Here is a 23,902-nt window from a genome sequence, read left to right on the forward strand (position 1 = left end):
TTAGTAATGGGTCTTTTATCAACTGACCCATTCTGTCACAGACCAAAACAATTGACTAATGAGGTGCCCACTATCTCCTTGTGGCAGTTCTGTTACTGCGTGTCTTCTGGGTCAAAGCCCGGGGAAAGAACTGAGCACCTAGTCCAGTAAGACTGGACTAAGTCTTACTGGACTAAGTCTTACTGGACTAAGAAGGACTCGTATCGCACCAGTGCCACTGTGATGGAAAAGAAGCCAACAACGTAGAAGACGTTTCAGACGCCTTGTAGAGATAAAACTGTGGAACATGTGACAATGGATTACAGGATTAGGTTTTTAAAGAATTTAAATGAGGTCTGGAGTAACTCTGTCAGAATGTTTCACCCACTGTTAAAAAGCAGTAAAGACTCCTGTGATAACCGTTCTCCACACGAAGGTCATCAACAGTATGTCGAGCAAGTTTCAAGTTAGAGATCGTGACAACTCAAACAAACAGACGACTAAGTTCATCATTTTTTAGTAGAAAGTTTAGTCAAAAATCCTCTATAAACAGCCTCTATGATTCTCTTTTCTTAAAGCTATGGCACCACTATACACGCTCCTCCATATGGAAGCGAGGAGGCCACAGCTGTGACATTATTAGGCTGAGAATCCCACTTTATACAAATAAATGCTATGCAATCAGTTGAGTCAAAACAATAAATAAAAAATCTCAACCATGCATCTTTGACATGATGGTTTTACAGCTGAATTTCTACAGTGCTTTATGACACACTCTCAGTTAAACGTCTCGGTTCAGTTACTCAGCAATAAAAATAAAAAAAAACATCTTTACTGGCACGTTTTTTCTGTCCTTACAATTTCTGATTAAATTATTGGCCTTTAAGGGTGGGGGTTTGATCAGTGATGGAGACAGATGAGCGGCCGTCTGACTGACAGCAGGTCAGAGATCCAGTTTGTTGGTCAGACAGACGCTCCAGCGGCCAATCGGTGAATCCTGCTGGTCTGTAGCGGTCAGTGCAAAAGATCAGAGCATCAGTAGTGTTTCCACAACAAAGAAGTCCCAAGAAGTGGTTCTAAACTTATTCGAAAACAGTCTAAAAAATATTAAATATGATACTTAATTTGCATACAAGACGTTTTGTACATTCTTTCTATCAACTCTCCAGGTCCCACTGATGCGAATCTCTGGCCACACGACAACTCTGTCCCACGTCTGGAGCACGACGGACACAGAAATCAAACAGCCCGATTCCTCTCTCCAAAATCAAACTGAGCCGCTTTCATTCTCATTTCAGAAAGAAGTCAGTTTTCTTTTTTAAAATGCTGCCAGTGCGCACTGAAAAAAAAAGCTCCAGCAACAGCGAGTACAAGGCCGGCACTGTTGATTATTGCAGCAACATCCTCAGCCAGTCATCATTTGTGGGGTCAGTTGATTGAGTCCATGTTTGTGTTGGCTGGTGTTTTTAAAGTGTTCAGTTGCTAAGTTTTGATACTGTCCATCACATAAACATGACCATTAATGCACCATCGTGCACCAAAACCATCCCCCTCCATTTGGTCCATCTCCTTTTACATCAGTTCTATCTTGGCAAAAACTGTCAAACATCCACATCTGAGTCACATCATGACAGCTGATACAGCTGCTCGTTATGTGCTTGGCATTGGAACATTTCTACAAGAAGCTCTTATAAGCCCACGGTCCAGCGGCCGCTGCTTCTTACGCAGTGCAGCGTCCTCCAGAGTCACAGAAACAGTTTGAAGACAGCTCCAAAGTCAACTAACAGACCAAAAATCAAGATGGATAGATTCATCTGTGATTGATTGTTAGCGGAGGACTGAGGGCGTCTCGTCTGTTTTGGACTGCTTATTTCAGTCGTTACTCCTCCGTTGGTTTGCTTCAGAAGTCTGTTTGAGTATCTGTGAAACTGGCTGCTGATGAGGAGCCGGTGCTGACGGAGGCCTCGGGTCATAGCGGCTTGTCGATCACTGCAACTCCTGTGGTGTGGAGAACATGACGGCCCGAAAGGAACAAACGGGTACAATTAGTCCATTATTATTCTGATTTCTCTGCGAGACACAGAAACGATGCCTGAAGCGAGCTCAGATGAGACCTACCAGCATAGCTGCGTCCGTTGCTCATGTTGGTGGGAATAAGGCTCCACTTGTCTGTGGCCGGGTTGTAATACTCTACAGAGGAAAGGTTACAGGACCCGTCGTCTCCTCCGATCACGTACAGCAGCCCATTGATGGCACAGACACCTGGAAGATTCAAACAGCCTGCCTTGTTGATTCAAATTCACAGAAAAATAAAATGGTGAAAGAAGGCAACAAAACAAAAGTCGAGTGTACATCATTTGATTTCTTTTTAAACATGCATTTTATTTCATGGACTGGGATTTCTCCTGAAAATATGGTCTTCTTTCTTTCAGTTTTCCTGCCTTCCAGTTAATAATCAATAAAGATCTACCAGATGCTGAAAACTTTCAATGCATTTGATTGCATCAGTACAATTTCTAAAGTTTGCCCGTTTGAGAATATGGCATCCTGCTGTGCCTCATATGCATCTTTCTCCTTTTTAACTACAACTAATCTCCTCTGAGGTTTTTCTTCCTGTATACATCGATTCTTCAGCTCAGAATGTGAAGTTTCCTATTCAAACAGGAAGGTTCTGTTTCCACAAAATGAAGCTGCTCACTGAATGTTAATTAGTAGTCAAACAATCCATTTAAAGCCCTGCGAACCCACGTTATTTTAAATCTAAATTATAACTGAACCTGACGGAGCTGGCTGATGGATGCTGAGTGTGTGTGTGGTCGCTGTCTGACCTGCGTTTCGTCGACACATGTTCATGTCGCAGACCAATCTCCACGTGTTGCTCTGTGGGTCGTACACCTCAACGCTCTTCCTCACCAGCGGACCGTCGTGTCCTCCCGCCGCGTACAGCAGACCGCCCAACACGCCCACGCCTGTGTGAAAAACATCCAAGACTCATTTTCTACCCAACACTTATTTACAATATCAATAAATCTGACCATTTTTCAGGACCGGTCGATTCATCACTTTGTCCATAAAAATGTACAAAAAGCCTCAGAAGAACAACTAAAACTGCCTTTTAAGAGAAAAAACTAAACGTTTACAGCTTAAGCTGCAAATTTTGACCTAAAAAAACTGAGCGAATATTAAAATAAACCGTTAAAGCCTCAAACAACTCTTGTTCCCTTAAAAAGATCATTTCTGTTTTATCTATTTTTAAACACTGGAAGTTTCTTTTTGTTGCTAAGATAAACACAGCCCATAATGACATGACCTATCTCATGTTTTCTTGTGGAACTGTTGCATCAGTTGTCCACAGGGAGGCGCTGTTAGTTCATATGAGACTGTGCCTCATTTAAAATTAGGAAGCGTTATTTAGCATTTAAGGCTGGGATGATTGTGCTGGTATATAGTGTGAGTGTAATTTGGGGAAAGTCGCTTGTTTGGATAAAAGCTGCTCGTGTAGATTTGTAGAGGAGGCAGAACGTAGTGTGCATGTACCTGCTCCACTTCTCCTTGTGCTCATGTCAGCTACGTAGCACCACTGATCCGACACTGGGTCGTACTCCTCCACCGTACTGAGACACTGACGTGACGCTCCATCATAACCGCCCACTGCATACAACTTACCTGCACACGAACACATTACTGCCGACTCATGTTTTCATTCAAATTGCACACAGAAAACTCGGTCAAGTAGTTGTTTTTCTCACCATCAACCACTCCTACACCAACACTGCTTCTCCGTGTGTTCATGGAGGCTACATACAGCCACTCGTTGTTTTTATGATTGTACACCTCCACGGTGGATAAACCTGAAACAGAGTCACAAAGAAAGAAAAACAGACAAATGAGAAAGACTGAAAGTTAGAGCAGAAAAGCAAGCAAACTGTGTTTGAGATGGTAGGTTTTTTTTTTACATCAAAGCTGATATGAAGAGGCTTTGTGCCTGCTGTGTTTCTTGTGTTCAGTGCAGCAGACAGTTGGGCTGTTATATGCAAATGTACCTTTCCAACATGGTAATGAGGGAGAGGGTGAGCAGAAGGATAATGATGCAATGTTTCATGGGAAAAACCGCATTGAAAACAGCAAAGATGTGACCCACATTAAGGCAATTTGGGATGCTGGAAACTCATCTTGTGTCTGACTTTGTATTGTGTGATTACAGTTAAATGCTTAAAATGTTGCAGGAGAGAAAAAAAAAGGGCAGTGAATCTGAGAAACGTTTTCAAATTAAACATCAGCTTTAATTGTGGTTATGCTACTACGTCACCCTGGAAATAAAAGCAGTTTGTACTTTTGGTCATTTAAAGACTGCCTTGGTTACTACTGATGCAACGTTTTTTTTTTCGTTTTTTTTCCCCAATGCTAGCTCTCTTTTACAACCCGTGGATTAAGCTACAAACTGGAGACTAATAAAAAACATCCTCCATGATTAAAAACTCTTTTCAGCCTAACTGAGCATTTCCATGTATGACCCAAACTGCAGAGATTGCACTTATTATTTCTCTTATGATCAGGATGAAAGGATTATGAAAAATGTGTACCTATGCTTCCATTGAAGCCTCCCACAGCGTACAGCAAATCCCCCAACACTGCAGCCCCCAGCGTGCTGCGTCTCTCCTGCATGCTCGCCACAGCACTCCACTGATCCCGTGCGCCGTCGTACACATCCACCGTCCGTTCCCGCAACGAACTGTTGAACCCTCCAACCGCGTACACTCGGCCCGCCATGGAAACCACACCTGGGAGCAAGAAACAGAATTTATATTGAAATGGATTTGGAGACAACCAACATTGTTGTGCCACACTGTAAAGTCAATACATGACGTCTCACTGTGTGCAGGAGCTTCTTGTTTTCATGTGCTATTAAACACACATTTTGAAAGCAAACTAACCTGCCCGGCAGCGTCGTGAAGGCAGGTCGGCTACTTGATACCAGCGATCCTCCTGGAAGTCGTAACACTCCACACTGCGGATAGCTTTAGGAGCCTGGCCACCCACCACAATCATCACCTGTTGACAGAGTCCAGGAAATGAACAGCAGCCCAGCAGAAAGTGCTCACATCAATCTTGTATCAAGAGCAACAGCTTGTGACTTGTCGAGCGACGAGTTCGTTTGCGTACCTTCGGGATGCTGACAGGAGTTCGTGGCCGTGTTCGGTCGGTCTTGATGAGGTGCCGCTGGTCAGCAGGCAGCAGGTGATACTTCATTGCTTCTATGAGAAAATCTTTGCAGGTGTTGTTGTTCTTTATCAAAGCCTCTTCTTCAACTATCTGCAAAGTTCAATAAAATTTCACCTTTATTTCTTAACAACGTAAGGATACAAACCTGAACACAGAGCAGTTTCATGTACTTGAGTTATTAGACCCATGAAGGTTTCTACTTTAGTTGAAATCATTTCAGAAAAAGCTAATGCTAATATTTCTATAGCTAAGGCTAAAGATGAATATTCAACAGAGAACAAATTCATTTGTGTATCACCTGAACCAGGTAATCCCTGGACAGAAGTGGAAGTCTGACATGCTCCATAAGTTTGGGCATGTACTCCAGACGAGCTGGTTCATCACTTTTAATCCAAGCGATCATTGCCTCAAACACCTAGGAGAGGGATGAAGAGCAGAGTCAGACAGAAGCTGAAGACTCAAAGGAAAGAAGGATGCAAAGAAACAAAAAGCAAATACAAAGACAAAAAGAAAGGAAGAAGTGGCTCGAGACACCTCTGGTGAGAGGTGCAACATTTCAGCCTTAGAGATTGCTCCTTTTAGAGTAAAATGCCAACACCAAATGCTCCCAGCAGCAAATCAACATAACAAAGGTGGCAGACCTCTGCTCTACCCTGAAGCTCGTCAGCAATCTACTGTTCTACGCTCGCTGATTTACACACACACCCAGCCGATGATCTCTTCACAGCCTGCAGAGCAACTCCAGTGGTGCTAACAAGGGTCTAACTACACCTCCTGCTGTGCACAAAGGACAACAGCTGCTTGTTTTTGCTTCAAAACTAAAACTGGAAGCACTCTAATTTGTTCCAGAAAAACTTTCACTTTAGATAAACTCGGGCCTCAAAAATAAATTTGAATAGATCTATTATTATAAAGACAGAGAAGCATCATTTCAGTCATATATGTAACATGATGCACCTAGGAGAGGTGCATCATGTTACATGTTTCTCATTCTCCACCTGTACACTGAGGATGAACCACATGTAGACTAATACAGCCATCCATCCATTCCTTCCAATCCAACCCCTTCCCTTTGCTGCCCAGAGGTTAGATAACCCCTGCCAGCACACGGAGATCATTATATTATTGACAATTATTGACACAACGTGAATGCTAAAACATACACCATCAAAGTTATGGAACCAAGAGTGTCCATAGAAGGTGTACACATGAAGAAAAGATCATATAAAAGAGTAAACAAGTGAATGATACAAACATAGGATGAAGAATTTGCCACCAACAATCATAATGTAACACAGATTAGCATTGACCTAAAGAGGTTTTTGGGATAATCTAATCAAACAAAACAAAACACCAGATGTCAAGTAAACAGAGCAGTTCACCAACAGACAGAATATGTGGTGATTTCCAACAAAAAGCTACCAACCTTTCAGTGGCATCATTAGTAATCATCTTACAGTGTAGCTTGATAAAAGTACTGCCTCCAGTTTGCTGCTCAGGCTCATGAAATCACTCACTGTGGTTGGTGTTGAACAAGTGTAGCCTTATTTCACGAGTTGGCTGCACTTTACCACCGCAAAAATACGTCCTTATCAAGTCGCGGCTGTACCAATCAGTCAGCTCAGTGCAGCATCAGCGTGTGCTTATACACATACATGTGTGAGAAGCCTTTAACAGACAGTAAATCAAAGCAGGTTCAATCATCCAAAACACGAGTCGGTGTTAGTAATGACATATCCAGCAGAGGTGCAAGCACAGTTGAGTTGAGCAACGGTTACAGCTCGATTTGACCATTTTACTGAACCACCGTACACATGAACAAGAGCTGAATCTAGTTTCTGCCTGACGTTTGTCAGACGCCACAACACAGTGGACTGTACGAAAACATTAAAGACATTCAGCCGTTTTTAATTATATCGGAGATCACAGCTGAATTCCCTGCACAGATGTTGCCTTAAGCGATCTGAATGATGACTTTGTCAGATGCTGTGGTAACGAAATTAACCTTTTTTTTTGGGCATTCTGTAAATACTTTAAGTGACCATGAGTCGTCTTAATAGGCTGTTTTAACTGACATTTTCTAACAGGTTCAAACGTCTGACAAATGAAAAAGAAAAATGTGTGAATGAGAGCAGCTTTACTGGGAATTCAGCTGAATAAATAAACATTTGCACTTGATCTTTGTTGCATATATGCAACGGTTTCAATCCCCAACCGCAATATCTTGATGTATTAGAGCAGTTTTGAGAAGGTAGATTTTTTACGACTCCAGGTAGACTAACATGTTAACATAGATTTTAAAAGGTTGGTTGTGGTCCAATTAACACAATAATTTAAACATAAAATAGTCCCGATTCAGTTTAATATTTTCAACATTTAGTCAATCCACCGTTGGACTTTTAAATTTAACCAAAATAAAATCATTTTAACCACAAATCTGTGTTGAATGGGCAACATCAGCAGATTAGTATGGAACTTTTCATGGCTATGTAAACTCAGGTTTAGAGGCATGAAGGTAATGTTGACAACAAATGTAGCAATGTGAGTATCTTAACCATGTGTTAAAGCTCAAGATAAAAGTTTAGTTATTTTCCCACTATTACAAAAGCACAAAACTTAAAACAGCAAATGCACTCAATTTAACTCACTCAACAATAAACTGGCAGATAATCTAATGGGAGCTCATTATGTCCTCAGGCTATTTACTAGTTCAGGTAGACACAGAAAGTTTTCAAATGTCAAAAACACTGCAGTCACCTTGAATGCTGCTGCTCTGACAGCTAGATGACACGCAGCTGCTTCATCAGACGCATCATGCTGACAGGCTAACCACAGACAGATAACCTCTGTAAAATGTCTGCCGCCAGGTTCAATTAATCCAACACAATCGGTGTGATAAGGACACTGAGGGGCTTAAGTGCAAACATGCAATGGGACTTCTGAAATGTTCCAGAGGTGTTCTGGAGTGGTGGCATTTGAGAATGCAAATATCCACAAAATTGCTATATTTACACAAACTTAGTAGATTCCCACAAAACCTGAAATGCCCTATTCTTCTTTCAAGGTAGTCTGATTTTGTGATAAATGCAGTCATCACATATCTTGTGAGTCACACGCTGTCATACGATCTGCCTTGATTCAAATGTTCCTTTACCTTTTCCTCAGTGGAGACGGTGAGCTTGTCACTGGAGATGAGGCTGCACACCTGCTGCAGAGAAAGGCCCAGAAACTCCTCCCCTTGTACCACCTCTGTGAAATGCTGCTCTGAGAGGCACGAACAGACAGGGTTACACACACACACACACACAACACAAACTACATGTTATAGCTAATGAGCCCAAAGTCACACAAATACCAAAAACAAAGGTTTCTCTGTTCTCATTCCACGCAGGAACATGGCTGATGGTGTGAACAGAACAACGCTTACCAGCGTATGCGTGGGCCTGGTTGAGGAGCTGTGTGCATGTGTGCAGGTCAGCAAACGCTCTGATGCCCAGACAGTTGGTGGGGTGAAGCTGAGACTGCAGGAATTCACAACAAACCTGACGAACATCATTCAGCTGAAGGAGACTGGCTGCTGGCAGCAGAACCTGAAAATAAAGAGAAAAAGACATGTGAAAAACCAGAAAAGATATTTAAAATAAGAGCTTGTACAGCTAGCAAACTAATCTTATGAATCTGTCTCATAAGCATTTAGTGTTCAGTTTATTCATTAATTTCATCAAATGTAATGACATTCCCTCTGATAGATGGCATTGAGCTGTCACAATGACTACATTAAAATCTAATTCAAATAAATTAAGCCAACAGTTGTCATTTTGCATAACTGTCATCATATTATTTTACCATATAAAACAGCAGCTGGATTAAACGAACAGAATGATGTTCTCATGTTTTATCCAGTCTCCTCCCTCTGTATCTCCACTTAACTTCAACTTCATATGACGCTGCATTCGCTGTACCTCGGTAATCGGAAATTACATCACTTGGTCTTGCTTTGCTCTTAATATCAAATCTTACCATCAGTTATGCTTATTTCACTGAAGAAATCCTTTCTTATTGAGACAAGAGAATCTGACTTCTAATTATCCCAAATCAGAAGGGGAATTTCCAATTTCCCATTTGTCTCTGAATGCACCATCGGTACCAAAGTTTTGAGCCATTACAAAAAACAAACATTGGTTAAATACTGGCCATACAAGCAGAAGATAAACTTCAGAGGAATGGAGCGACAGCGAAGTCCAGAGTTTATGGAGCCGATATGAGATGGAGAAGTTATAAATATTGTGATTAACCATGCAGCAGTCGCTATGTTCGCTTCAGTCAGTTTAACACATGACTTGTGAGAAGACAGTGGGATAAGGAACTTATCAGCTGTTCACGGTCCAAATGAGGCAAGTGTAAGTATGTCAGCATGAAATTATTAGTGAAGTGTTTTTCAGGCTGTTCACTATTCGCTCTCTCTTACCATAAGAACATGCTTCAAGGGATATCAAACGCTACAGATCTGAAAGTAGGCAGACTGAGGAAGAGAGGGGCGAAGTGGAGTCAAGTGGGTCACATCATGTCCTTACTACGATACACTCGAACAGAAGTCTAAATTAATGGATGAAAAGGGAGCTGCTGTACTGTTGAGGTGTTATTATGATCAAAGCACGTCACAGACATTTCATTTTAGACTCAGACTGTCATTCTGCTCGAATGAAACACGGATTTTACAACCGCAGGGTCGTCTGATGAAATCACCATTCGAGTAACTTAAAACACGTGAATTCAGCTATACTTGCATGTACGACGGGGCCGAGCAGAGAAAGTTAGAAGTGGCGGAACAAATGTTTTCTCATCCTTCAGTCAATAACTCGATTCCTTTCTTGTGCACGTATGCTGGGACAAGGTAGTTTTGATGTTCAACATAAAAAGCTGCAGCACTGTTGTGAGAACATTTCAGTTTTAATCCAAAAAGAGAAACTAACAACTTGTAGATTTCCCACTGGATCTGATGCAAAAAAGGTGGCTTTTAAAAGTATACCACTGACTTAAAAAAAGATGTCAACAGATTCAATTTGTAAAACTTGTAAGAAGCTTCAAGTTATTCTCATTTCACCATTTCTGCCAAGGCTAACAGACCATTAGAAACATTCAATTCATATATCCTCATGTTAAATGTCAATCAAAGGTTCTTCATTAGGTGTATCACTCAACAACAAAAGCCATAAATATAATAGAAAAAGATAATCATAAATTACAAACACTGAAGATTTTGCCCAAAAAACCCTCAAAACATCAGAAATTTGCAGCCGCATGCATTGATCGACAAATAAATCATAATAAGCAATACGAAAGGTGCTGTACAGATGGAGTTAAATATTTTATCGACTGAAGATTTGCAAGATTAAACCTTTGTCTGACAACACGTGTCTTTTTTGTTGGTTTGACTCACACAGGTGGGTGGACAGCATGATGCTAACAGACAGCGTCTCTTTGAAACATCTCTGCACATTAGCTTGTCTGGGTCAGTCAGTCAGTCTCTGCTAGCCTCTACACCTCTCTGTCGAACCACACACTCACTAATCCTCTGCATGAGCATCGTTTCTGTCTGGTCTGTTTCCTGTGTACAGCTGCTCTGAAGAGGCAGCACTAAACCCTCTGAAACTATCACACTGCTGCTGTGACACACACACACACGGAGAGGACATAATTCAAAAGAACACTCAGTTCAAAGTAAGAAGTCTTTAACTGAATATCAGCAACTTGTCAAAATGCACACTAGTTACACAATCACAAGAGAGCCAATCAGACAGGCATGCCGCGAACAGTGGGAGGATTTCCTGTCTCTCTCCATGCACACTTCCTGTGCTAATAATCAGAGGAAGTATCCCGGCTGTAGCTGGATCGAGCTGAGCTTTGAGCAGAGCCATGCATTGCTCAGAACCATTACCTGCTCTTACATCCCTTTAAGTAAATATCTGCTCCACTAGCAGCTTCACTGTGACCTGAATCTAGGGGGGGGGGGGGGGGGGGGGTGTCTAAACTGAAAGTGATCAGGCTTTAAAGACCTCATTTAATCTCTAATACAGCAATTTCCCCCAACGTAGTTAAACCTTTCGAGCGTTTATCTCAAACTTTAGTGAAGCAGAAGTCTCTCTTTAAGTGGCGGTAAACACATCAAAGAACTGATAAGCACTGTCACAAATTAGATATTCAAGGTCATCTATTCATCTATTCTTACTGTAAATGTCTCTGTAAATGACAATACTAGATGGTAGAAGAAAAACATGTTCTGAATTGTGGCTTAGGAAAGCTGGGTTTATCCACTGCACACAGAAGTCTGCTGGCCAATTTACTTGCATGAATCTGGGAACTTTTTGAAAGCCGCTTGTTATTTTCTGACTCTGGCATGTTTTGCTTCAACTGCTGAGCAAAAACAAAGGTCCACACAAAAGAGAAAGGTCAAGGCAGCCATTTCAAGTTTCCCCCCTCAACAACAAGGAAGTTTTGACTAATGCAGTGGTATTTTTCTTGGGAGCAGCAGCTTTCTCAATTATCAAAACAGTAAATAAGAAATAAGGAATGTAAGAAAAGATGAACAGAAAGAGCGTTGATCCCCCGGCAGCTACATGTTTTACTTCTTCGCTGTTATTCCTCTAACATGGGAGAGGAAGAACTCAAAAGGACTATATGAATGGGAAACACACTGTAACTGGAAACAAGATCAAAGCCACCAGAAAAATAAAAGATGAGATGAGTATATAAATACAGGGCAAGTAAATAAAGGAAGACACTGATTTGCCCCGTCACTAACTATGTAATCCTTAATAATCATAATCATAATATAAACGCTAAACTACAGACACAGCCTCACCTGGACATTGTCTTCTGTAACCTCTATCTCAGCTGTGTAAATGTAGTCGACCAGTTTTCTCAGAGTCTGACCATCCACTTCTCTGATCTCCACCTGCTGGGCTTTGCTCTCACTCATGTCACCTGCACACAGACAATTTCAGCTCAGCATAAAGGTAAAGGTGCACCTCGGACACAATCGAATACGCATTCGCCACCAGTGTACCTGTGAACATGGCACAGAAGTAGGGGCTACAGGACGCCAAGACCACCCTGTGAGCTGGCACCTCCACGCTGCCCGCCACCAACTGGACGTCACACAGCATTTTTTTACTGAATGGCGAGTGGGAGAGAGAAATAGATCGGATTATTTGTAGGACTTCACGTGCACTTGGTTTAAACGGCTTCAAGACTCAGGACTGGAAAAACAAAAAAAAAAAAAAGTGGGACAATACTTTATTAGAAGTTCTGCTTGTACGTGAAAAATGCAACAAGCAAACAAAGGCAAAAGATAAGGGACGACTTTGAAGTAAAGAATGGACAATACGGAACACACCTCCTCAGGTCGTTCATCAGCTGGAAGGCTTTTCTCATGTGCGTCTGGTTGAAGGTGTGCATCCCCCCATTCACCGTGTCCTCCTCCGAGTCGGTGGTGCAGGTTGGGCGCAGCGAGGCTGGTGTGGCCACCAGACTGGTGAGACACGAGAGGCAGTGTCTGGATCATTGGAGATAGACCCAATCAGTTTGATACGTTCAAAGCACTGAAGACTTAGATAAAAACATCCCCTTTGATTAAATGTTTTCCCTTCACTGTTGAGTCTGTTTGCAAAATGTTCAATCTCTTTAGTAACATTACTTCATGGTTCAGTGTTAGCCGATATTAGACATTTCTATTTTCCTTTAAAAGTGATCAGTTCTTCCCTTGCTTTGCACCTCAATAACTTTACTTTTATTTATGCGGGAGCATCAACCTGCCCAAGGAACAGAAAAAAAAAAAGCCTTTGGCTACAATCTTGTATATTTACATTTTTAATGTTACAATGTTCACTAACTTTGTAATATGCACATCTAGCACAGTCGCAAAGAAGGTGGATCAACTGAAACGGTTCCTATTTTTGATGAATAACCTACAAGATTTCCATCTGATGCTCACATTAGTGGAAAAAAAAAGGAGCCTCAGTTATATAGAAAGGTTTCTGCTTCAAAAAGGATGCTGTTAACCAAACAGCAGTATCTTGCCGTTGTTGTAACAACATGATTAATCATTTAAAACGGCACCACAAACCGTTCTTTGACATTTACAAGCCAGATCTGAGTATTGTAAGTCCCCTGATATGCAAGCTTGTTGATTTTACCATTAAAAATAACATTTAAAAGATATTGTCTGAGTTAAATTTATTACAAATATATCTATCTATAATTTCTTTGGGTGTGTTTTATTCTCTTCGCCCCCAAAAGTCATCCAGACGCACTTATTTCTATTTCCACAGGGATGTATCAAACTTGGCATAAATCTCGATCCATCATTTGTAACCTGACTGTTTCTTATTAATTGATTGACTGGTGGTGGCTTTTATTTTCACCCTTAGTTATTGTCTTTTAGATCAGTTGAAACTATTTCATTGATCTATTTTGTTGCTGTATCCATTTACTATTCTACAACATCATGATTTTCACATTATGTTTCATAAATACCATTCATCTTTTCATATATCTGGTTTTAGTTCTTTAATTGGCTCTGAATGGAAAACATTTTGGGTCAACTAATGTCTTAAATGTGCTATATGAACAAAGAAGAGCACAACTTGACTATATAACGTTATCAGACACTTCTTAAACATCTGCAAGTAGTACTTTTGGGAGTTTTGGTCTTTTATTAGGACTTAATTAAACTTCATCTTACTACTTACTGGTTTTAAAAAACCTTCTAAAAAAGATGAATATTTTTCTGATAAAATACACCTGGCATTTTACCAAAACATATCGAAGTCTGACTTTGGAGAATAGTCTTGACAAATAAAAGCTTTAAATTCTAATGTTTGCACATTGTGACCTGCTCCAAGCTGAGAGCACAACTTATTCTGTGTTTATAAATGGTCGTCTCCATCCTTGATGTGATGTACCGTCTATGGTGCCTCTCTTAACGACACTTTTACCACAGAAAACTCTAAATCAATTTTAAGGAATACTGACACTTATCAAATGATGTCCATTCAGTACACAACAGCACAACTATTTGAACTCATCGGTCTATGGTCTTAGCTCCTGTCGCTCACAGATAGCTTGTCAATTTGGGTCCAAAATCCTTAAATCAAACTGAAATCGTCTGTTTCCAATTTTCTGCCAGATTGGCTAGCCTCTAGCATCGCTAATCATTCAACTTCATAGCTAACATCAGCTCACGATAGCAGCCGTCAAGTGCCATAAACCGTCGCCCCAGTTATACAATTAACGATTTTTACGTTACCAGCTCACATTTATTTCACTGTGTGTTTGCAATGACCAGGTGACATTCACCCACCGTCAACGTGTTAACTTTGGTTAACTTAACTGCATCACCTGAGCTGCCAGCGACGGTGGCTAACTAACCGAAGCTAACTAGTCAACACGGCTAGCTTGAGTTCGTGTGCTAGGAACGAGCTTTTGAACTGTCTGTGCTGGATTTGTGGCCAGTGGGTCATGTGAGCTAAAATGTTATCCAGCAGATGTAGAAGCAGCGTGAATCAAAGCTTTGCAAAATAATCCCTTCAGTTGAGCCAACTCACCCCAACGACACACCGTCCATCCTAACGGAGTCAGACACCACAGCAGGCATGAGAGCGCCGTCCGTGCATCCACGCAGCACAGATGATGTATTTGCAAGATGGATCACTCCTTCTGAAAAAAAAAGAAAGGGAAAAAACCCGCGCCGACATGTGCGGTCTTTGTACATTAGGTACAAATAAACGTGCTATTTTGATGGGATGTGTTTGCGTTTTAGAGGCCTAAAATGTTTAAGAATCAACTTTATACAAAACAGAATACATTCCTAACACTAACAAACCAACCCAAACAAGGTTAATAAAAGGTATAACTTATTTATCTTATTTTCCGCTCCCCTTTCTATGTGCCTACTGAAATATTGAACATAACTAATTTCTCCCCTCGTAAATTAACAGCTCATTCACTTTTTAATATACAAGACTGACACCTAATTGTTATTCATAATTCAGCTAACTGACTGGTTATATTTAAGATGAATTAGTCAATAGGTACGGAATCCCCGTAAATGTTGAGAATACTGTCCTGAATCCCAAAACTCAAAATCTAAACAAAGCAAAACCAGATAGTTGTTCAATTTCTAACATAAAAAGAAAGTTGTACGAGTATAATATCTGGGACATTTCTAGTACATTAACATATGTAAGAGGTGAATGATCTTTCCTCACTTTAAATGCATGTTTACATCAGCTAAATATGCAACAAGACCCCCAACTTACGTCTCTTTTAGTGATGCGCGTTTCACCTCCCGGCGGCAGCGGATGGTCAGCTCTCCACTGCAGCTGCGCACGGACACAGCTGGCCTAAAAACCTTTTTTTGCACCACTAAAGCGCATTTATTCTCCAGTCCCACATATCTGTAACACCGTGTTTTACCTAAAACTCAGTTTTTATGCATATTTTAAATATAATCTTTTAATGAGCATATCTTAATTGCTAAATTTCAGGTATTTTGAAAACGCTTTGTTTAATAATAGAGCAGCGCTTAAAGTAGTACGAGGCAGATAATGAAAATACCTCCGTATCTGCTACTTACACTGGACGTTTTAGCGCGCAGGAATAGATCAGAGTGAGACCTCTTCTTATTTTCCTTTTAAAATCCCCTCTCCGTACGCCTTCTTCTCCCAGAAAAACTTAATTTTTGAGGAATCATCATTTCAGTATAGTAGCAGATAGTTTCAGCAAAAACACTCATAACACGCTCTTATAGATTAAAAAAAACTCACATCCGGGATATCAAATTAAACCTTGTTTTTGACCAGCAAACATCAATTTGCAACTGGCCATCTCCATGTGGGTCTATGGAAGAAGGTAAACAAAACCGGATCTTCCAAATTTTAGGAAATACTACAAAATAAGTCGTTTATATACACCTTTGGAAAGCGCTGTGCTGCACATTTCAGCTTGCAAGTATAGGGGGGGGGGGGGGGGGGTAAATATTAACTATCCCGCCCAAAACCTGAGGTCTACAGACCAAATGCTGCATGCAGTGATGCATTCATCTTGCTTCATCTCCACAACAAGACTACCAGTATAAAATGGCCGATGGAATGAATAACCGGGCTTTTCCAGGAAACACTACCTCCTTGTGGAGACTTTATGAAGTCAACACGAGTTTCAGATGGCATAAAAAGACAAATGATAAAAACAAAAAGCCCCACTAGATTTGAATTAACACGGCGAGATTAGATGGATGTTCAAAACATTAAAAACTTTAATAAAAGCAGAATAAAACATAGGGGTGAACTGAACACATCGATTTCAAAACAGTTTTTTTTAATCTAAACAAAAAGAAAGCCTGTAATGGGACGGCAAGGTGGAAGAAAAAAAAATATATAAGCCATTTACAATGAAAAAAAGACCGTGACATTTCTTGAAAATACTTTATCACGTTTTAAGATCAAGAAACTCAAGCAATCGAGTCCCGCGCTGCCCGACACTGCCCCCAACCTCACTTAAAAACCCTGAGTTCATGATGCAAAAATAACAGACACATCTGACAGGTTTGCAAGACAAACAAACTCAATTTTTCGAGTTGCGAAGCAGTGACTGACATAGTTTACGGCTTTACAAATGGTTCAGAACAAGTCCTTCTCAAACATAACAAAATACAGTTCAATAATTCACAATTTTTAGTAGTAAAGTCCATAATGTGTGGAACAAGAGGGGGTCCGGGTGGGGGAGGCGGATCCAGGTCAGTCTCATTCATTGTGTGGGTGATGGGCACAGCTCATTTCAATAAAACTCAACAAAGACCGTTCCACCCCACCTGGGTTTGTGTGATGTGTGTGTAAATTCAAGTTCGTTTCAAATTTCCCCATATTTCTCATAATTATCAGGGGCCACTAATAGCCACCGCTAAACCCACCACCTCGGCCGTAGCTCCCGCCTCCACCTCCACCTCCTCTGTAAGGAGCTCCGCTCCTGTAGGAATAGTTGCCCCCCTTCATCGCTCCATAATTTGACTGCTGCTGTCCGTAGCCATCCCCAAAGTCACCGTTACTGTAGCCGCCCCCCATTTGGCTGTCATATTCGTCGTATCCTCCGTAACTCCCATAGCCTCCACCGCCGTTGTAGCCCCCACCGTAACCGTAGCCACCTCCATAATTGCTGCCGTAGCCACCGCTGTAGCCTCCTCCGTAGCCACCACCTCCTCTCCCGCCGCCATAGTTCTGCATCCCTCTTCCCCGACCTCTTCCTCCGCGGCCGCCTGTGGACATCTCCTGCTTAGTGAGAGCTTTCTTCACCTCAACCTTGTTCCCGTTGATGGTGTGGTATTTGGTCAGCGCCGCTTTGGTGGCAGAGTCGGTGTCCTCAAAGAAGACAAAGCCGAAGCCTCTCTTCCTGCCGGTCTGCTTGTCGGAGATGATCTCGGCCTTCTCCACTGCGCCGAACTGCGAGAAGTACTCGGTCAGGTTCTCAGCCTCGATGTGGTCTTTCACGCCTCCGACAAAAATTTTCTTGACGTTTGCGAGGATGTCTGGGTTGTTTGCATCTTCTCGCGCTATGGCCCTTTTCAGTTCCACGTTGTTGCCTTCGACGACATGTGGCTTAGCCGCCATTGCTGCGTCGGCCTCCTCCGGCGTCGAGTAGGTGATGAAGCCGAAGCAGCGGGACCGTCCGAGTTGCTGGTTCATAACCACAACACAGTCGGTGAGCACCCCATACTGCTCGAAATATTTACGGAGGCCTTCGTCTGTGGTCTCCACGTTCAGTCCTCCTACAAAAAGCTTGCAGAGTTTCGCCGCCATGATTGACTTTCTTCAGAGGAGGATGGTAGAAAGAAGCTGTCCTTCTCCTTCTTCATTGAACAACGTCAGGGAGGGCCGTTTAACTGCCCTGCCTCCATAAGACGTGGCGGTCTCTGATTGGCCACCTTGAAAAAAATCACCACCCCCGTTAAAAGCGCGAGCCATTCGTTTTGAAGCTGCTTTCAAGCGCGTCGAAAATCTTCCATCCCTGGGAAAAAAAAAAAGAAAGGGTGGATCTCTACCTTTGCGGTCATTAGTTCGGCTGTATTATTTCTGTACAAATACGTTAGGCTCCATTTCGGTTACACCTTGACTCCCACATCACAGGCACAGCACAATCACATGTATAACTACTGTTTACACAAAACACCTCTTCAAACACAACAGCAACATTGCTCCAGTTTCCTTCAAGATTTTTTAATTAAAGAGATGGACTAATTTGGAATAGTAATTTTAGAAACATAAGATCTTGGTTAATAATAGTTCTAATTTTGCTCACCGACAATGCAAAATATTCTAAGTACTTCAATCTTCACACAACTTTTGATATTTCAATACTTAAAGGAATGAAAATATATAAAGTGGTACTACCATACCACAAACTACAAATTGAGCTTTACAGTTTTGTTTCTTTCCCGATCAGTGTTGACACAGTTGCTTCTGATTAGCTTTTACAGCAGGTCAGTATTTGGCACCACTGCATAACAAACCCCTTCAGATACTGTTGTGAGCTGATATCAGCACTCCTAATTTAAGGTGCTTTCAAAGCTGCGAATTATAGCCATTTTACAACACAAATTTAGAATTATCTTGATCAGATCCTTGTAAACTGCCTACATTTTTATAGTTGGGTGAACTGAAATAGTCTTTTCAAGGTAATTGGAAACTGTCTCGGCTCCCTCCCCTCACGGACTCTTCAACAAAAGACAGCACGCACATGTGTTGCGAGATGTTTGCGCCTTGGGCTAATACTTGTTGAAAAAATTCCAACTAGTTGGTGTTTAAAGTGTTGTTAGCACTACCTTGTAATGAGGTATCTGATCGTACTCTTTCAATTTTAACAAATTCAAAAATCTGCTCAATTTCACACGTGCCTCATGTGAAGCTTTCACTCAATAATCCTCCTATGAAATTGTCCAGAGGCAGTTTGTTAATTAGTCACCTACTTATTTTATCTGTTAAGGAAAAAAAATAAATACAGAATTCAAGTTGTGACAAGTCTATTCTTTTCCAGATCTGTGGTTCCTGAGTGATGGCAAAACATCACTCCGTTTAAAGTTAAAAAGAATAGTATTGCCACTATAGGTCGGCAACCTGTGCCGAGATGAGCGGCCATTTTCCAGGAAAAGATGGAACACTACACCTGAAATGGAATTCTGCAGAAGTTTGAATTCACTGCATTTCTTTGAATAATTGAGACTCCAGAGGGAACATCCAAAATATGAAGTGAAATTGTAGGATTTATAAGATTCCCCACTTGGCTGAAGGAAGTGAGTACATCTATCAGCTCTAGAGCTCTGACTTCACCACCCCTCGATCAAAGTGAACCCTTTGTCACAGGCACCTGTGTAGAAATAAACCAAACTATCCCCAGTGTAATAATATAACAAGTCTTTTGGTATATAAAAATATGTAGATTTATTGTGCATTCAGAACAAAGCATAATCAATATAACAGGAGTTTCTTTTCCTATGGGTGATCAGATATCCGTCAAGCATCATTAACCTATAAAAAGGTAAGAGAACAAAAGTAAAATTTCCACTCATGTTAAGAAAATAAATAAATTCACTTCAACAGCAGTTTTGTCAGATAAATTGAGCCAAACTGAGTCCAATATGATTGAAGCACCTAGTGTTACAGATTTTAAATGGAACTGGTTTGGATTTTCACTTTTACTCAAAATCTCAGCTATTAAATTTATCCTCAAGTCCACTTTAGCACAGGTGTCAACAACAAATTGGATGTTTAGCTGAACTTATTAACAGAAAAAAAAAAACATTTTACTTTGTACTTCAAATCACAAGATAAAAGCACTGGTTATTTGAAAATTTAGTCAATGACCGCCAAAATTGGAATAAAGTAAAACTTTTCATGAACATTTTGCCATTTTACCTTTAAATACTCATCTGTACCACTTGTTTTAGGTGTTGTAAATGGCTTATACAACTACTTTACCAAAATCCTCTTATGTCTTAATCTTGACAGTAACAAAGACACATTCTATAAAGATTTGTTTTTAGTGAGAAATAATTTCTCTAGATGAGTCTAGCAAGCACATTTGGTTACAGCTGCTCTATGATATTCCAGCATCTGGATAATTTTGACCATATTCTAATAAGGGATGGATATTTGAGGAAAATTAAAAAGGCATAGGAAAGAGCTTGTCAATTCTTTTTCTTCTTGAGTCCATGTCTCGAACACGTGAAGACAAATGTTGATTGATGGCAAAACAAATCCAAGACTAACCAGAATTACCGAGACAATACGTTTAAGTTAAGTCTGTTTATTAATCTAAAAGCTCCTCTCTCTCCTTTTATTGAACCTGTGGACCATAAGTAGAAAAAGGTTAATTGCATTTTACTATGAAAATGCAAATTTCTCCATCCATATAAGGTTCAGGGGTGCCCAATCTAAAAGAAAATATCAAAGTTATACATTACCCAGTAAATCAAGAACGAAGCCCACCTTACTTAAAACTTGGTGAAGCTTTTGACGTCAAGCATATAGGCTGCATAATGACATCTACATACTTAGGCATTTATTCAATAATGCTACAGAGAAGGTCTCAGTGTCCTGAGTGAAAAGGACTCGGTCCAATTATTAACAGTCAGTGCTGGTTATTGCGTGAAAAGGAACATTATAGCATTGGTGCACTTGTCAAATTTTCCCCCAGAACAAACCATTCGCTTAACCACAGTAGGGAATCCGTTGTGAAAACAGACTTCACCTGAGAGGGAGAAGGCACGACCAATCTCTGGTGCCCAGTCAGCATGGTGACACACCCCAACGCTTTCAGGGTGATGTCCTGGTGCCCAGGTTACCATTGCAACCTGGAGGAAATGGGAGAAAAACAAGCATGAGAAACTGAGGACTGAGAGGGATTGTTCTAGGAGACGCCACTTCTACTTGTTCCACCATTTCATTTAATTGTGGAGCAAAAAGGCATCCCCTTCCACCCACTTACAGTTCATCATAGACCAAATGAAGTAACTCCCCCACCCCCGTTCCCATTTTATTATAAGATTAGCTATATAAATATTCGTATTGAGCTGTTTGATATAAGATTAAATAATGGCACACTTGTGCACCACCAAGATATTCCATACATGTTGACCAACACAGAGTGAAGACAGGTTGATTTACATACCTAGTTGGCTGGATGTGGATATCCTAAAGAGATATTTCAGACTCCTATCACAATCGACCCCAGGTAATCAACAGGGTCCTGATGTAGCCTACAAACAAACTGCTACGGCTATTTTGGCTGGGATAGCCTACTGGAATACAAGTAAGAACACCTAAATATAGGAATAATCAAAGATAAATATCAGAGCCCTCATGTCCACAAATGGTTGTATTCAGAAATGTAATAAAAATAAAAAGTCATGAGCAATATCTAAAAAAATAAAATAAAAAAACCACATGTTTAAAAATCAAAAAAGGTCACACCCTACAAAGCCTACATGCTTTGGCTGTGGGTAGACTAGAACCAATCTGTAACCATTTCACCCACCTGAGCATATGGGAATAAACTGTGGAAATGATGCCATGTAACTAAAGAGCAACAAGATGATGTCCTATAAACCTGTGGATAAACTTGAGGAAGCCTGGTTAAATAAGTAAGATAACTAAGCTAAGTGGTATAATGTTTTATTTAAAATGAACATACATAAGCATACCAAAGTGTTTCAACAATGTTTTGTTCTCCAGACATGAAAGTATACAATATACATTAGATATTGCTACAAGTAATGGAAATTGAACAATATTTAGACTGAAGCTATTTACTATACGTGAGGAATTGAAATACAGTATGGGGGAAGGAAACAAGGAAACTAGACTCTGCGGTATCACGTTTCGCCTTTGCTGAATGTCCAAAGTAAATTGTACAAATTTATGAGCAGTGTAACATATCTATGAAAAACATAACATGCTTTCTCAACCTCGTACATTGAAAAGTCACACTAAATGTGCTCCAGAAAACAAAATCGAACCCATCTGCTTAAAAATTCAAATATTAAAATAATCAGAACTTATCAGCAAAACAATCCTACATCGAAAGTTTCAAAAACAACGAATGAACGCAAATAAAAAATAATTCAACTCTAAACGACAACTGCACACCGGCGGCGTGGGTACATAATAAAAAAGGGATCACTGTACGTTTAAATCTTCATTTTTTTTGTGTGTCCTAGATGAACGGCAACAACCGCTGCTCGTTATTATCAGGTGTTCTGGGAAGTGACCTTCCTACCTGTTTGGGCTTTTGAGGTCTTCGTTTTGATTAGGGGGGGTCTCTGTGTCCGTATCTCTGCCATGGTTGGATTTCACGGCAGACGCCTCGTTACTGACTTAGTTTTGCGTCCAAATCCTGGCTGGGAGTAGTTTGTGGCAGGTAGTGGGGGTTGTCGCTTTCCATTGTGCAGTCTCATTTAGTAGCCGCCGCCACCACCGTAGCCCCCCCTGGGGTAGCCGCCACCGCCACCACCGCCGCCCCTGGTGTAGGGAGCAGCGCTCCTCTGGCCACCGAAAGGCCCTTTCATGGGACCATAACCTGAAGAATGCTGACCATAGCCGCTGCCAAAGTCACTGTAGCCATTACCGCCACCATAACCACTGCCCTGGTCGCCATAGCCACCCCCATAGGGTCCGCCATATCCTCCGTAGCCACCACAATTGTAGCCTCCGCCATTTCCGTAGCTTCCGTAGTTTCCGCCATAATCCCTGCTGCCGTAGCCATTTTGATTTCCCCTCATGCCTCTGCCTGGTCTGCCCCGCGGCGCCATTCCGGTTCTGTTGGCTGCCTGCATCTCTTGCTTGGTCAGGGCTTTCTTCACCTCAACTTTGTGTCCGTTGACGGTGTGAAACTTCACCACGACCGCCTTGTCGGCCGCGTCGTGATCGGTGAAGTACACAAAGCCGAACCCCCTTTTCTTTCCAGTCTCCTTCTCCGAGATGACTTCGGCCTTCTCGACTTGGCCATACTGGGAAAAGTAGTCGGAAAGATGTTCTTCTTCGATGTCGTCTTTTAAACCGCCAACGAATATCTTCTTTACTTTAGCAAGAGCCTCTGGCTTGTTGGCATCCTCCCTCGCCACGGCGCGCTTCACCTCGACCGCGTTGCCGTCGACGGTGTGCGGCCTAGCTGCCATGGCTGCGTCGGCCTCCTCCGGTGAGGAGTAGGTCACAAAGCCGAAACAGCGAGACCGCTGAAGCTGCTTGTTGACGACAACGACACAGTCAGTGAGGGTGCCGTACTGCTCGAAATGTTTGCGCAGGCCATCGTCGTCGGTGTCCACATTCAGTCCACCGACGAAAAGTTTGCAGAGCTGGTCACTCATTTTCAAAAAAAAAATGGCGAGCTTACGAACGTTGTCTAACTTCGACAAAGCACTGTCCTCAAGATGGCGGAGGAGCAAGAACGCAGCAGTATTTATACGAGACGCGCTGACGACAGACTAGCTTGACGACGATCGTTAACGCCTTTTCCGGCTTACAGCTCTTTCTTAGCGGGAGGTGCAGGCAATCGCTATCATCGTTGGAGATAAAAACAAAAAATTACACCCTAAAATAACTGCAAAGCTTTTGTTATTACATGTGTTTTTAAATAAATAAAAATAGCAGTTTTT

General features: G+C 41.4%; 3 protein-coding genes across 6 annotated transcripts; all 3 read right to left on the reverse strand.

Moving 5' to 3' along the window:
* Positions 1–488: 488 nt before the first annotated feature.
* Positions 489–14,885, reverse strand: klhl3 (kelch-like family member 3). Of its 3 annotated transcripts, XM_072395273.1 has the most exons (15): positions 14,808–14,885; positions 12,599–12,757; positions 12,269–12,375; positions 12,065–12,186; positions 8,630–8,792; positions 8,357–8,466; positions 5,501–5,617; positions 5,143–5,292; positions 4,914–5,031; positions 4,563–4,760; positions 3,729–3,830; positions 3,517–3,645; positions 2,808–2,948; positions 2,098–2,241; positions 489–1,977 (listed from the first exon to the last, which is right to left on the reverse strand). In XM_072395273.1, exons 1-15 carry the CDS (start codon positions 14,855–14,857, stop codon positions 1,949–1,951), a joined length of 1,839 nt encoding a protein of 612 aa, XP_072251374.1. In that variant the 5' UTR covers positions 14,858–14,885; the 3' UTR covers positions 489–1,948. The 3 variants fall into 3 exon arrangements, with proteins under 3 accessions (XP_072251374.1, XP_072251372.1, XP_072251373.1); XM_072395271.1 differs by having other exon boundaries at positions 489–2,241; XM_072395272.1 differs by having other exon boundaries at positions 489–2,241; positions 12,599–12,733; positions 14,808–14,880.
* A 1,607-nt stretch (positions 14,886–16,492) lies between these two features.
* On the reverse strand, positions 16,493–21,090 carry LOC140317810 (heterogeneous nuclear ribonucleoprotein A0-like). The gene is made up of 2 exons (XM_072395318.1): positions 21,001–21,090; positions 16,493–18,261 (listed from the first exon to the last, which is right to left on the reverse strand). Exon 2 carries the CDS (start codon positions 18,051–18,053, stop codon positions 17,148–17,150), a length of 906 nt encoding a protein of 301 aa, XP_072251419.1. The 5' UTR covers positions 18,054–18,261; positions 21,001–21,090; the 3' UTR covers positions 16,493–17,147.
* On the reverse strand, positions 19,667–23,692 carry LOC140317809 (heterogeneous nuclear ribonucleoprotein A0-like). Of its 2 annotated transcripts, XM_072395317.1 has the most exons (4): positions 22,528–23,692; positions 21,421–21,571; positions 21,001–21,103; positions 19,667–19,778 (listed from the first exon to the last, which is right to left on the reverse strand). In XM_072395317.1, exon 1 carries the CDS (start codon positions 23,612–23,614, stop codon positions 22,706–22,708), a length of 909 nt encoding a protein of 302 aa, XP_072251418.1. In that variant the 5' UTR covers positions 23,615–23,692; the 3' UTR covers positions 19,667–19,778; positions 21,001–21,103; positions 21,421–21,571; positions 22,528–22,705. The 2 variants fall into 2 exon arrangements, with proteins under 2 accessions (XP_072251418.1, XP_072251417.1); XM_072395316.1 differs by lacking the exon at positions 21,421–21,571.
* Positions 23,693–23,902: the final 210 nt, after the last annotated feature.

Source organism: Leuresthes tenuis, unplaced genomic scaffold (assembly GCF_036924035.1).
Source record: "Leuresthes tenuis unplaced genomic scaffold, fLeuTen1.0.hap1 SCAF_11, whole genome shotgun sequence".
NCBI lineage: Eukaryota > Metazoa > Chordata > Actinopteri > Atheriniformes > Atherinopsidae > Leuresthes > Leuresthes tenuis.

Excerpts from the sequence above, each read along its gene's own strand:
- LOC140317809 (XM_072395316.1), bottom strand. The coding sequence starts at position 23,614 with ATGAGTGACCAGCTCTGCAAACTTTTCGTCGGTGGACTGAATGTGGAC.
- klhl3 (XM_072395271.1), bottom strand. The coding sequence starts at position 14,857 with ATGCCTGCTGTGGTGTCTGACTCCGTTAGGATGGACGGTGTGTCGTTG. Across the intron at positions 5,293-5,500 it reads CCAGGGATTACCTGGTTCAG|ATAGTTGAAGAAGAGGCTTT; the intron begins GTGATACACAAA and ends TGAACTTTGCAG. Across the intron at positions 3,831-4,562 it reads AGGCTTCAATGGAAGCATAG|GTTTATCCACCGTGGAGGTG; the intron begins GTACACATTTTT and ends ACTCTGTTTCAG.
- LOC140317810 (XM_072395318.1), bottom strand. The coding sequence starts at position 18,053 with ATGGCGGCGAAACTCTGCAAGCTTTTTGTAGGAGGACTGAACGTGGAG.